General features: G+C 42.1%; 1 protein-coding gene across 1 annotated transcript; it reads right to left on the bottom strand.

Annotated features, from left to right (window-relative positions):
* Window positions 1-4,802: 4,802 nt before the first annotated feature.
* LOC147335232 (serine protease 27-like) lies at window positions 4,803-14,495 on the bottom strand. The gene is made up of 6 exons (XM_086277005.1): window positions 14,406-14,495; window positions 13,968-13,988; window positions 11,611-11,773; window positions 6,781-7,043; window positions 6,547-6,695; window positions 4,803-5,646 (listed from the first exon to the last, which is right to left on the bottom strand). The coding sequence occupies exons 1-6, from the start codon at window positions 14,461-14,463 to the stop codon at window positions 5,263-5,265; spliced, it is 1,038 nt and encodes a 345-aa protein (XP_086133131.1). The 5' UTR covers window positions 14,464-14,495; the 3' UTR covers window positions 4,803-5,262.
* Window positions 14,496-15,160: the final 665 nt, after the last annotated feature.

Raw genomic sequence — 15,160 nt, forward strand, 5'->3', positions numbered from 1 at the left:
AAGAACATGGTGCAGGCATTCCATGAGGCACACCCTGAGAAGACTGGAGGTCGCCGGGAGGCTCCCGTTGGGGGAGGGAGTACTGTCACGGTCTGGATGATCAGCAGGACGCCAATCACCAGCTTCTGCTTTTCTCTCTTTGTTCTCTCTTTCTCTCTCTCGTTGGTTAGAACTCATTGCGGGTTGACGCCCTCGGCCCATGCCCCTCGTAGGAAGAAACATCTGAGCCTCATTAGTGTGTCCAGTATTCAATCCAGGGAGCGACTACTGTTCTTATCGGGATCGTTGCATGACTCGCATTAGTGAAGTCAAGCTTCAGCAAGTGTTCTCTCATGTCTTAGTGCTTTGTATTAACAAGGGTTTCTTTTTGTACATACTCCCTGGATTGTTTCCTCTGTGTTTCCCGTGACAAGTGTCGGAGAGAGAGACTGATTTCGTGTGTGGATTGTTTGGAGAGGCACAATTGCTTTTTCTCCCGGATTTCCCTGGAGTCCTGTCCCCTCACCTTTTGTATATAGCCCAGGCCTGCACCTAAAGCTTCCGGTTGCGCCGTTAGATGGCTGCACCGACGAGAGCTCCCAGTCATCTCAGCAAAAATGTTATTATTTATTTTGTACTGCTTTCAATTTCTGTGCGCACAGCGCGATCATACACTCGGTATGACAGACAAACGCTTCTGGAGCTACGTTCGTCAGCCAGTTCGGACTTTACTGCGGGTTTCGACTCCGTGGACGCTCTGCTGCTTGGGATCCTTTGTTTACTCCCGCGACGTCGAGGGAAAACAAAGAGGGGGAAACGCGCCGGAGTTTTGTGCCGAACGCGACAGAGAAACAGCAAGCCACCTCTTCCCAGCATCCTGCTCGCGAATCTCCAGTCTCTGGACAACAAACTTGACGAGCTGCGTGCACGGATTAAACACCAACAAGACATCAGGAACTGCTGCGTTCTGGCCTTCACAGAGACATGGCTGGAGCCCAGTGTCCCCGACTGCGCCATTACTCCGGATGGATTCACTGTTTACCGGGGAGACTGAACGAAGGACTCAGGCAAGAAAAGGGGAGGAGGGGTGTGCTTTATGGTTAACTCCTTGTGGGCTAGAGATGTGTGTATCTTAAAAACTTACTGCTCTCAGAGTCTCGAGCTGCTGACCGTTAAAGTCAGGCCTTTTTACCTCCCGAGGGAGTTCAACTCAGTTCTCCTCTCAGCTGTTTACATTCCCCCACATGCTGATAAAGCTACTGCTATGGATGAACTGTATGACATCATTACTGAACTTGAGAACAAAAATCCAGAAGCTGCCTTTATTGTGCTGGGAGACTTCAACAGAGCCAACATGAAGAAAGTTCTCCCCAAATGCTATCAGCACATCTCCTTCCCCACAAGAGGTGATCAAACATTGGACCACTGTTACACTCCATTCAAAGTGTGCTACAAACCCCTCCCCCGCCCAGCTTTTGGTAAGGCAGACCATTGTTCCATTCTGCTGCTGCCTGCGTACAGACAAAGACTGAAACAGGAAAAACCAGCTTCCAGGGTTATTTACAAATGGGACAGTGAGGCTGAGGAGGTCCTGCAGGACTGCTTTGACACAACTGACTGGCAGATATTTGTGGATGCAGCTGATGGCAACATCAATGAACTCACAGACTCTGTCATTGGATATATTGGAAAGTGCATGGATGATACCATCACAAAAACCACTGTCCGCATATATCCAAATCAGAAACCCTGGGTAAATAAAGACGTTCGCGCCAAGCTAAAAGTGCGGACCTCTGCCTTTAACTCCAGGGATGCTGATGCATATAAAGCATCCAGGTACGACCTCCGAAAGTCCATAAAAAAGGCCAGAAAGGACTACAGGGACAAAATGGAGTCCAGCTACCACAGCTTTGACACCAGGCGACTGTGGAATGGACTGCGCTGCATCACTGACTACAAGAAGGTCAACACAGTCAGTGTTCAGCCCACTGCATCTCTTGCAGACGAGCTTAACAACTTCTATGCTCGTTTTGACGCAGACAACAGAGAGCAGATACTCTACCATCAGGAGGACAGTGAGGCTGCAACTCTAACTCTGAAAACAGAAGCTGTGAGATGGACCTTTAAAAAGGTAAATCCTCACAAAGCTCCAGGACCAGACGGCATCCCAGGCCGGCTACTCAGAGTGTGTGCAGACGAGCTGGCAGAGGTGTTCACCAACATCTTCAACCTCTCCCTGAGGCAGTCAGTGGTCCCCACGTCCCTCAAAGCATCCACCATCATTCCCGTTCCCCGAAAATCAGTGGTCTCCTGTCTGAATAACTACCGTCCTGTTGCACTGACATCCGTCATCATGAAGTGCCTGGAGCGGCTGGTCAAAGGTCATATCTGCTCCTCCCTCCCTGACACACTGGACCCTCTTCAGTTTGCCTATCGGACAAACAGAACCACAGAGGATGCCATCGCCCTGGCAACGCACACCACCCTCACTCACCTGGAAAAAGGGAATACATATGCAAGGATGCTCTTCATCGACTACAGCTCGGCATTTAACACCATCATCCCCTCAAAACTTGCCACGAAGCTCGTCGACTTTGGGCTGGGAACACCGATCTGCAGATGGATTCTAAACTTCCTCACAAACAGGCCCCAGGTGGTGAGAGTTGGTAAGCACACCTCCTCACCACTCATCCTAAACACAGGTACGCCACAGGGTTGTGTGCTTAGCCCCCTCCTATATTCCCTGTTCACACATGACTGTGTTACTAAACAAGAGTCCAACATCATCATCAAGTTTGCGGATGACACAACCATCATAGGCCTCATCACAGACAACGATGAGACGGCCTATAGAGAGGAGGCGATGGCGCTGTACGAGTGGTGTCTGGAAAATAACCTGACTCTCAACATCAGCAAAACTAGAGAGATGATAGTGGACTACGGGAAACGACCAGTCAGAGAACACCAGCCCATCCACATCAACGGTGTCAAGGTCGAAAGGGTCAGCAGATTCAAGTTCCCTGGAGTCAACATCACTGAGGACTTCTCCTGGACCCTTCACACAGACACTGCTATCAGGAAAGCTCGCCAGCGGCTTTACTTCCTGAGGAGGCTGAGGAAGTTTGACATGAACGCCAACATCACCTCAAATTTCTACAGGTGTGCAATTGAGAGCTTGCTGACGAGCTGCATCACAGTTTGGTACGGAAGCTGCTCTGCCAGCAGCCGTAAATCACTACAGAGGGCGGTGAAGGCAGCAGAGCACATCACTGGTACGAGGCTTCCTGCCATTCAGGACATTCATCTCCATCGATGCCTCCGTAAAGCACACAGCATCATCAAGGACCACAGCCACCCAGCACATCAGCTCTTCTCCTTGTTACCATCTGGCAGACGTTACAGGAGCCTGTCTGCTCGGACTACAAGACTTAAAAACAGTTTTACCACCAAGCCATACGACACCTCAACCACAACACTTAAACACACACAACTCAGCACTCAGAAGCTACCCTGCAGCTTCACAAGTACTCTGTTTAATCTGCACTGGTCACTCCACTTTATTGTCATTGATATTTATATTTAAAAGTGCAATACTGTAATTTTCTGCTGCTCATTCCTGTGCAATATCCCATCTGCCCTCCCGTCATATTTCTTTTCAAGATTTTCTTATTTAATCACTAGTGTACATATATTTATATTTATAGATACATATATATTTAGTCATCTTTTCTCTTTTACCATGTCTCTCTAATATTTTGCTCCTTACTATTTTTCTATTTTCTTTATTATTTTATTTTATTATATTTTTTCCTATTGTATCATGCTGCTGAGTGACTGCTGCTCGTCAAACACATTTCATTGCAATGTTGACCCTGTGCTAACTTGCATATGACAAATAAAACTGAAAACTAAAAACCTTTTTGTATACACACCTGGTGGACGTTTGTAAATAAATTCTCTTGTGTGCATCTGACCTCTGAGTCCTGCGTGTGAGTCCTCCATGTCAACCGTAACAGAACTACCTACCCTCTTCCTGTAACCACTTCCTGGGTCTCATTTCAGGGGCTCAGTATTTTTGTCACTGAGCAGTGACAAAATAATCTCATGATAGTCTTTCTGGTTTAGCAAAACTATGCATCTACCCTTGTCTGCCACAAGGATGATAATGTTGTTGTCATTACTAAGTGATGTGAGTGCCTTCCTCTCCTCCATGCTGATGTTGGATGCTAGGGGCTTTACATTGCTGAGACAGGCTGAAAAATTCGTCCGTAGTTGCTCTGCTTCCACATCTGCAACATTGTTATTTCAAATTGCTGTTTCTGTGGCTGTGTATAAGATTGGGGAAACCTGCAGTCAGCTGAGACTGAAGAAGTCACTTGGATAAGTGATGAAATTTTTCTCTCACTGAAAACGCTACGTCCAGATGAACAGAATCAACTTTTTGAGATTAATGGTGAAAAGCATAAGCCTGTGGTCAGGTCCGTTTCTAATGCCACACATACATATTTAATTTGTTTTTTGTTTTTGTTTTTTTCATTTTCTCATCTTCTCTTATTTTTCCATCATCGCATTAGAAAAAAATAGCAGACTTTCTGATACAAAAACTGATGGTACAAATGCTGTTAAATGTATGATGCTGGTTTAGCAATGCCTTCTCTATGAGGAAAAGTTATGTTGCACAATACGTTTCGAGGCACTCTAATGTAAAGAAAATATCTAGCTGGCAACATCAAGCTTGTGAATGATAGTCCTACCAACTCAACAACGAATACTATTTATTTAAATAACTCAAAATAGAATACAAAAGAATGCAGCACAGTAAATAGTATTTTAAAATTGCATGTTTTAATCATCAAAAGTGTAAGCATACCAAAACATGATTTGAACAGACCACAGATATATGCCCATATATAACGTGTTAACATTTAAAGAGAATTACTAAATAATGTTTAAAATGTATTACTTCAAATTTGCCAGGCTGTAGTTTTAAATCATTACTGAAGTCATGGAAATACATCAGATAAAGATTAGCCAATCACTGTAATTGAGAAACAGGATATAAGAAATTGTTGCCATTTTCAGATAAACAAATATTTCATGTCCAAATGTTTAAACTGTCCACTTCTTCTTCTCTTATGGTATCAACAGTTAGTCTAATTTCTACTAATAACTGTTTCGTTTCCCTTGTGAAGTGCCCAGAAACTTAAAGCTGTCCCATAAATCTCTTGGAGTAATGATTATTTCAACTTAGTATTTGAGTACAGGACTAGTAAATGTGTTGAGTTACATTCCACCACTTCCAAAAAACACTTGGAGCAACACAACAAGAACACAGAGAGAGGTGAAGTGAGTGAAGTGGATCAGGTTTTCACCACTGCAAAACAAACTGTCACTGTCACATGGGGTGGTGGGTGGTGTATCTGTAGTGGGTGGTGTTGATGTGGGGCAGGTGAAGATTAAGTCATAGTCAAAGTCCAGGGTGAAGTAGTTAACAAAGCCTGGTGGTGTTCCGGTGACGGTGGTGGTGATCCAGTTTTGGTACTGGGACACACGAGCGTAGACTCCAGGACTATTAGGCAAGGCGCAGCCTTGACCAAAACTCACGACTCCACTCTGGATCCAGATACCGCTATTATCTTTTGTCACAAGTGGTCCCCCCGAGTCTCCCTGTGAAAAAAGTGTAAAAGTTGTTAAAACAGATTGAGATCAGTTGAACATCTCATGGAGCTTAATTTCTACTAAATACATAAAATGTTTCCGGAGATGTTTGTGTTAATTGTCAATCAGACACACAACTTTTGCTGATTAGTTACAGTATCACCCAACACACTCAACTGCACGTCACTACATGATGTGATGTCACTGACAGAAATTATCACAAAACCTTTGGGAAAACCTTTATAGAATAAATTAAATACATCTAAGTGAAAATAATTACGAATTATGAGTAAATGAGCTTCAATGCAAAGCCTCTTTTCCACCAGTACCTTCTCAGCTTGACTCTACTTTACTTGGTTTCTGCCATTTTGTCGTACAATAGAGCACCACCTGCGTTGTATCATTAAAGCAACATGACAGAAAGTCCACTGACCTGAACACAAACTAACCATGGAAGGCTTCGAGGGGATTCTCTACCTGCTACTTGGTCTATGGTGGCTCTCGGACCATGGTGTTGGTTTCTGTGTACCCATTTCTGTTGTTGCATGCCTTCAAAATGGTGCTTTTGATTACTGTTAAGGAGTGACTCTCATGAGTCCTTGAGCTACACCACTGACTGGCCTATCAGTGACATGCAGTCTCTTGATGTCACATTTTTGTATCGATTTCGTTTGCTTGGAATACCGGCCGAGCAGTACTAAAGGAAAAAAAAAAAAGTACCTGGTACCAGGTGATAACACCTAACGAAAACCCTGAAAACTGAGTTGAGTCAAGTAGGTGCTAATGGAATAGGGCTATAATGTTAATAATCATAAACACTACTACAGAAAAGCAGTGAGTGGTTAAAAGCTGATAGTCAATGCAGTCAATTAGGCCTTACATTACAAATAAGCACAAAGTGGTAGTCACCTGACATGAATCCTTCCCGCCATTTTGCAGTCCAGCACAGATCATGTTATCTGTGATTGCAGCGAAGTTTTGTAATTCGCATCTGCACTGGTTGTTTCCCACTATTGGTACATTCACCTCCTGCAGAATCTCTGGGGTGGAACCACCACCTAATTGAGAAATGTTAAAAGGAAGATCATTTTTACTGAATCATTTATCACTAATAAAAGAAAATACATATTTTAAAAAACTTACTTTCTAGGGTACCAAAGCCAGTGACCCAGCTGCTGGTGCCACTGTTGAAAGTGCTGCCTGCTGAGGCTAAGCAGACTGGCTGAATGTAGTCTGTGAAATTCACAGGAGTCGACAGCTGCAGGAGGCACATGTCATTCTCAAATGTTGCAGCATTGTAGTCGGGATGGCAGATGATGTTTTCAAGTGTCACAGTAACTGCATTTGGGTTTGGACCAGACGCGGTGTTGTGGCCCAGAGTCACTTTTGTGGTGTGAAGATCAGCACTTGAATGAAAGAAAAAATATAGTTATTTTTATAGCATTGCATAGTGATCATTATCATTGAACTACCGTCACAACCAGGTAGCAACAGATGGTTGTGAGATTTTGATGATAAATATATACAGTGGCTTCCCAAAGTATTCGGCCCCCTTGAACTTTTCCACATTTTGTCACATTACAGCCACAAACATGAATCAATTTTATTGGAATCCCACGTGGAAGACCAATACAAAGTGGTGTACACGTGAGAAGTGGAATGAAAATCATACATGATTCCAAACATTTTTTACAAATAAATAACTGAAAAGTGGGGTGTGTGTAATTATTCAGCCCCCTGAGTCAATACTTTGTAGAACCCCTTTTTGCTGCAATTACAGCTGCCAGTCTTTTAGGGTCTGTCTCTACCAGCTTTGCACATCTAGAAACTGAAATCCTTGCCCATTCTTCTTTGCAAAACAGCTCCAGCTCAGTCAGATTAGACGAACAGCGTTTGAGAACTGCAGTTTTAGATCTTGCCACAGGTTCTCGATTGGATTTAGATCTGGACTTTGACTGGGCCATTCGAACACATGGATATGTTTTGTTTTAAACCATTCCATTGTTGCCCTGGCTTTATGTTTGGGGTCGTTGTGCTGCTGGAAGGTGAACCTCCGCCTAGTGATGTGACGTTCTGTATCGAGGCTTCGAAGCGTGTGTCGAGTAATGGAGGGGGCGTTTCCGTGAAGCGCGTATCGAGGCTTGCTTCATTTATGGGAGGAGCTGAAAATGATGACGTCCGAAGCCTCGCTGCCCGGCTGTACCACGTGACTGGTTCAGGAAGCGGTTCGAACTGTACCGCGAGCTATGACAGCGATATACACCCCTCAGACTCCATTCAAAATGTGGGTGTTTGATGGAGAGTTGCGGTTAGTGAGAGAGAGTTAGAGGCAGTTTGGAGAGAGTTAGAGACAGTTTGGAGAGAGGTTGGAGGTTTATGAGAGTGAGGAGAGAAAGTCAGGAGAGAATGGAGCCAGCTACGAAGAGAAGGATGTCCTCCCCTGTGTGGGAACATTTTGAGCTTATATCTCCCAACAAGGTATGTAAATTTCCACAGAAGATGTATTTTCATAATACTGATGGTGCAATAAAACCTATGTTAAGCTGTCTGTACTTTTGTACAAGGTGAGGTGTTTGCTATGTGCCAGGGAGCTGGGATATAACAACAACACCTCATCCATGCAGCAGCGCCTCTTCTTTCTCAGGAGACTGAAAAGATTCGGCATGAGCCCCCACATCCTCAGGACCTTCTATCACTGTGCCATTGAGAGCATCCTCACTGGATGCATCACCACCTGGTATGGCAACAGCACCGCCTACAACTGCAAAGCTCTCCAGCGAGTAGTGCGGTGCTCTGAACGGATAATTGGAGGTGAGCTTCCCTCCCTCCAAGACATCTACAGGAAGCGCTGCCTGAGGAAAGCGGGGAGGATCATCAAGGACTCCAGTCACCCCAGCCATAAACTGTTCAGACTACTTCCCTCAGGAAGGAGGATCTGCAGCATCCGGTCCCGTACCAGCAGACTGAGAGACAGCTTTTTCCATCAGGCCATCAGACTGCTGAACACGTCATAGACACCTCAGCTTCACTACTGGAACTTTAACATTATGCACTCCATACTGTACAGTAATGCCACTGTTTTGCACATATTCAACTCTGTATATTTATTTTATATATTTTATTTATTGTTTACTCTATTTAATTTGTAAAATATGTGTATACACACACACACACACACACACACACACACACACACACACACAAAATATTTAGTATACACATCCAGAAATGCATATACTATTATATATTGTACATATATTTATTAGTTTCAGATGTAGCCATTATCGTATTTTGCTTGTTTACATTATTGTATTTGCACAACTCTGTTGCTTGTGAAGCTCGCACACAAGAATTTCACTCACATGTGCTGTACCAATGTACCTGCACATGTGATGTGACAATAAAAGTGATTTGATTTGATTTGATTAGGCACTATAGAGCTATGCATGAGAATAAGGGGAACACCGATTGTGGAGCAAGACCAGGTGAGCCATCAAATGCCATGATAATATAGCATGCAGTAATGTTACTAAATGATATAACAATGTTATACAATGCAATAAGTTATGTGTGTGATATTTATATTTGTGCTTTATCTTTATTGTCTTTCCCCAGGAGAACAATCTCAAATAGATGAAGACCTGGTTAGCATGGTGATTGAGGACTCCCAGCCATTTAGCATTGTGCAGGACAAAGGATTTAAAAGATGTGTTAAATCATTAAATCCTAGCTATGTTCTCCCCACTAAAAGGTCATAAAAGCAGTGAAAATTTAGTTTTTACAGAATAAAATGTGAACAGGCAGGACTGAGGCTCAAAGCCTCAGTGTGTAGCTGTCCATACCTCAACGTTACAAAAGCACAACTGCTGTCCACACCCCAACCACACCTCACCTCACGGTAAATGATCATTTCCATTTTAAACATTTCCAAATGATCATTTTCCATACTGCCAGTATAAATATACACAGTATACTGCATCACTACAATATAGATGTTTTACACACTCCTTTTGTTGTTGACATTTACAGGCTGTGTGCAAAAGGCCTCACTCTTCAAATTCATGCCAACTACTATTTTTACGTCCAGTAGGTGTCCTACTAGAGCAAATGAAGCTTCAAGAAGCTTTGCACTGGCGTGAACCACTTGGATGAAAAGCTTCAGTGCTTCATGAAGCTTCATCTGCCCATCACTAGCCGTCACAGAGCAGCTGTATTTGTACTGACATTAGATTACACACAGGTGCACTCTATTTAGTCATTAGCACTCATCAGGCAATGTCTATGGGCAACTGACTGCACTGAGATCAAAGGGGGCTGAATAATTACGCACACCCCACTTTGCAGTTATTTATTTGTAAAAAATGTTTGGAATCATGTATGATTTTCGTTCCACTTCTCATGTGTACACCACTTTGTATTGGTCTTTCACGTGGAATTCCAATAAAATTGATTCATGTTTGTGGCTGTAATGTGACAAAATGTGGAAAAGTTCAAGGGGGCCGAATACTTTTGCAAGCCACTGTTTAAATTGAATCATTTCATTCAAACACTGAAGAGCCGTTGTAGTCCAAGAAAATGATTTTGATGGATGGGCATTTCCTCTATCCCTGCATGTGCGTGTGCACGTGAGTTGAATGGTGAGGCTTACTTTTGTGCATAGCTAGAGTTTGTTATCTTTTGACAGAACAAAGTTAGCAGGTTCCCAACTTACATCTTCATGCTAAACTTGCATGCTGCTGGGGGCCTGGATCTCCTCCATACCTGCTTCATACCCTGGTGGACGGGGCTGTGGCTCCCCACACTCCCTAGCAGATCGTTACATGGAGAAACCTTTGGAATACAAGCGTGCTGATCCACACAGGTGTGCACACAGGTGTACACACGGGTGTTCACAGACACGGACTACACCTTTCTTGGCTGCTGCCTCAAAGCACATTGTGCGCTGTCTATCTTGCGTGCTGCACAATATCGTTTAATATTTAGTATCTACTGTTATCTACTGCTAGCTAGTTTATTGTGATGGTGCTGTTTTTTATTATGTTGCTCTTTTTTTTGTTTGCTTTCTCTTCTGTTTTTTTTTCTCCATACAGGTGATCCAGGTGTTTTGTTTGTTTTTCTTTCTTTCTTCCCCCCTTTCTCACCGTCTCTTCTCCCCTTTGGTTTTCTTTCTCTCCCTCTCTTTCTTTCATTCTTTCTCCCTGTCCTATCACCCAGTCATGTCTGTCCCGTTTTTAGCAACTGAAAATAAAATAAATTCATAATTATAATAAAGGTCAATCAAATGGACCAATATGGCAAGGCCATGATGATCCACTTGGTAAAATAAATCCGCTTGGCATCTTTCTTGGCCTTAAGACAACAATTCTGATGGCTATAGATCCAAACGGGACACAAAAAAAAAAACAAAAAAAAAAAACTTGCATGCTGCTGATTGTAAGTTCACATTGGATGGAAAGACGTGACTGGTATTAAGTTTCTCATCTAACCCTGGCTGTTACTCAGCGTTGTCACAATTTGATCACAACATTACATTATTAAGAAATGTGTTACTACCAACTGTGAGTTGAAAATTATCAGTGGAGAAATTACTCTAAAAACTGTTGGGGTGCTTTTGAGTAAATGTGTGCAATTAGTTTTTTTAAGACTTTAAAAATGTCCTTTCACTAATTTCAGAAAAAGAAAACATCAGTTGGTTATGAACAAAAATATTAAAATCACTGTGCAATAACATCCATTGCCTTACATGCCGAACAGGCCACCTGTCCATCACAGGGATACCCCAGAGAGGGACAGAGACACACACTCTCGCTTCCATAACCAATTAAAAAAAATATTTAGCCTTTAAAAAGTGTTGTCTGCAGAAGAAACCCACATGGCACAGAGAGAATATGTAAACTCTACTCCAAGAGGTTGAAACCTCCAACAGGCGTTAACCACTGCACCACCACAGAAACACTTGCAGTGTTGACTTACGGTGTAATGCAGTGAGCAGCTGTCAGCACCCAGTCGTTGGAGATTAGGGACCCTCCACAGAAAAAAGAGCCATCTTTGGATAAAGATACCTGCCAGGGCCAACTTCCAGGGGCTGCATCTTCACCTCCTACGATTCTAGGATTTTTAATAACCCTGCCACATGCTGAGAGAATAAGACACAACAGTTAAATACTGAATATGTTGATAAGCCACAGCATTATAGGGAGTGCAGAATTATTAGGCAAATGAGTATTTTGTCCACATCATCCTCTTCATGCATGTTGTCTTACTCCAAGCTGTATAGGCTCGAAAGCCTACTACCAATTAAGCATATTAGGTGATGTGCATCTCTGTAATGAGAAGGGGTGTGGTCTAATGACACCCTCAGGTGTGCATAATTATTGGGCAACGTCCTTTCCTTTGGCAAAATGGGTCAAAAGAAGGACTTGACAGGCTCAGAAAAGTCAAAAATAGTGAGATATCTTGCAGAGGGATGCAGCAGTCTCAAAATTGCAAAGCTTCTGAAGCGTGATCATCGAACAATCAAGCGTTTCATTCAAAATAGTCAACAGGGTCGCAAGAAGCGTGTGGAAAACCAAGGCGCCAAATAACTGCCCATGAACTGAGAAAAGTCAAGCGTGCAGCTGCCAAGATGCCACTTGCCGCCAGTTTGGCCATATTTCAGAGCTGCAACATCACTGGAGTGCCCAAAAGCACAAGGTGTGCAATACTCAGAGACATGGCCAAGGTAAGAAAGGCTGAAAGACGACCACCACTGAACAAGACACACAAGCTGAAACGTCAAGACTGGGCCAAGAAATATCTCAAGACTGGTTTTTCTAAGGTTTTATGGACTGATGAAATGAGAGTGAGTCTTGATGGGCCAGATGGATGGGCCCGTGGCTGGATTGGTAAAGGGCAGAGAGCTCCAGTCTGACTCAGACGCCAGCAAGGTGGAGGTGGAGTACTGGTTTGGGCTGGTATCATCACAGATGAGCTTGTGGGGCCTTTTCGGGTTGAGGATGGAGTTAAGCTCAACTCCCAGTCCTACTGCCAGTTCCTGGAAGACACCTTCTTCAAGCAGTGGTACAGGAAGAAGTCTGCATCCTTCAAGAAAAACATGATTTTCATGCAGGACAATGCTCCATCACACGCGTCCAAGTACTCCACAGCGTGGCTGGCAAGAAAGGGTATAAAAGAAGAAAAACTAATGACATGGCCTCCTTGTTCACCTGATCTGAACCCCATTGAGAACCTGTGGTCCATCATCAAATGTGAGATTTACAAGGAGGGAAAACAGTACACCTCTCTGAACAGTGTCTGGGAGGCTGTGGTTGCTGCTGCACGCAATGTTGATGGTGAACAGATCAAAACACTGACAGAATCCATGGATGGCAGGCTTTTGAGTGTCCTTGCAAAGAAAGGTGGCTATATTGGTCGCTGATTTGTTTTTGTTTTGTTTTTGAATGTCAGAAATGTATATTTGTGAATGTGGAGATGTTATATTGGTTTCACTGGTAAAAATAAATAATTGAAATGGGTATATATTTGTTTTTTTTGTTAAGTTGCCTAATAATTATGCACAGCAATAGTCACCTGCACACACAGATATCCCCCTAAAATAGCTAAAACTAAAAACAAACTAAAAACTACTTCCAAAAACATTCAGCTTTGATATTAATGAGTTTTTTGGGTTCATTGAGAACATGGTTGTTGTTCAATAATAAAATTATTCCTCAAAAATACAACTTGCCTAATAATTCTGCACTCCCTGTATAACCATTCACACGTTCAGTGAGTAACATCTCATGAAGAGTTCTGATGGGAGATGATACATGTTGATGTTATTTTTAGATGTAAAGTCATAAAAACATTGTTGCACATGAACCACACTCAACCACAGAAAAGGTATTTTGTGACATTTTAGTGCAAAATTGTTCAGGGAAAACTTCAAAGAACATAAGAGAGCTAGAGATTAATAATAAGCAATGATTAAATGCACAGTGCTTTATAAACACATGGTGAGTGAAAAAAGGTTAGGGAAGAAGAAACAGTAAAAAAAATCAAGTGTTAAGTCTAATCTTAAAAGTAGAGAGGATGTCGGTCTCCTCAGTGAAAACTGGGAGCAGGTGCCACAAAGGAAGACTCTGCCTCCCATACTCTTACTGATTATCAACGATACAGTAGTTTACTAATACCATTTACCCTGTGGATTTCAACAGATAAATGAAAAATAAAATCTTGACAGATACCCAGCTCAGACGTTCAATTGGCACTCCCATTGGTGTAGGTTTAAATATAATTTAAAAAAAAAGGTTAAGTATGAAAAACTTTCAGAATTGTTCTTGGATGCTTACCAGGCTGCTGTGAATGAACATCTAAAAATTGGAACACAAAGACAAATATATCAAAATAGAGGTAATACACATCATGACTAGTCCATAGTGAATAAGTATTTTTATTCAATTGCAACTAATATGAAATAACTCTAATGTTTAAAACATAATAATAATAATAATAATTAAAATAATTAGTATAATAACATTCTATTCCATATAATTTAGAAGAGAAAATAAAGAAAGAAAAAAATAAGAAGAGCAGAATTTAAGGATGTCAAAAAATTCTTTTCCATCTTGCAGAATGCTACAGGCAGGATGCATTTCATACTATCCAGCTAAAATAAAATTTATTATAAAATTCTTTAGTATCTGTAATTAAACTTTCCACACTTCATCTGAAAGAAGTAATGGGAAAGATTTTAATACTACAAACAGAAATACAATTTTCTCTCTCACCTTCGCCAAAAAGAATGATCATCACAGAGAAAAAGCACAAGAACCGTTGGAGGGCCATTGTTGACTACGCTGGCTTTAATTTGACTTCAACTGTTAAATACTATAAATCTTGTGTTCAGCTCCACCCACAAGCTCACACAACCAGACCTGATTCCTTTCACTGACCACTGAAATAACAATAGTAACAAAAGGTAAAGCAACAAGTCAAACAAGTTGGCCTTTGTTTTGTTTGAGGAACTGTTCAAAGGCTGCACATATTCTTTGAAATACGCACTGGGATTCAAAGAAATATTATGTAAAAGAAGAAACTATTGTATAGTTCTTGGTATATTTTGCCATGCGGTTGGAGGTTGGCATGACTATAAAATCATCTTAACATTGTCACGGAGAATGTGGAAACGTTCAAGGGGGCCGAATACTTTTGCAAGCCACTGTACATGGTTCTCACCTTGAAGCATGGAGGAGAAGGTGTGATAGCATGGTGGTGCTCTGCTGGAGACACTGTTAGGGATTTATTCAAAATTGAAGGCACACTGAACCAGCTTGGCTACCACAGCATCCTGCAGTACTTTGCCATACTGGTGCTCTTGATTGATCTTTATTATTTATTTATTTTTTACTTTTAAGTTATTACAATCGGAACAGACATGACCGGGGATAGGAAAGGGAAAGACGTAGAAAAGAGAAGTTCAAGAAAAGGACAGGGAAAGAAAACAGAGGGGAAGAGGGACAGTGAGAAAAGATCCATTTAATCG

Source organism: Aulonocara sp. 'chitande type north' Nkhata Bay, linkage group LG3 (genome assembly GCF_057382095.1).
Source record: "Aulonocara sp. 'chitande type north' Nkhata Bay isolate Kocher_YH1m ecotype deep benthic linkage group LG3, A_spYH_male_GT1.1, whole genome shotgun sequence".
Lineage (NCBI taxonomy): Eukaryota > Metazoa > Chordata > Actinopteri > Cichliformes > Cichlidae > Aulonocara > Aulonocara sp. 'chitande type north' Nkhata Bay.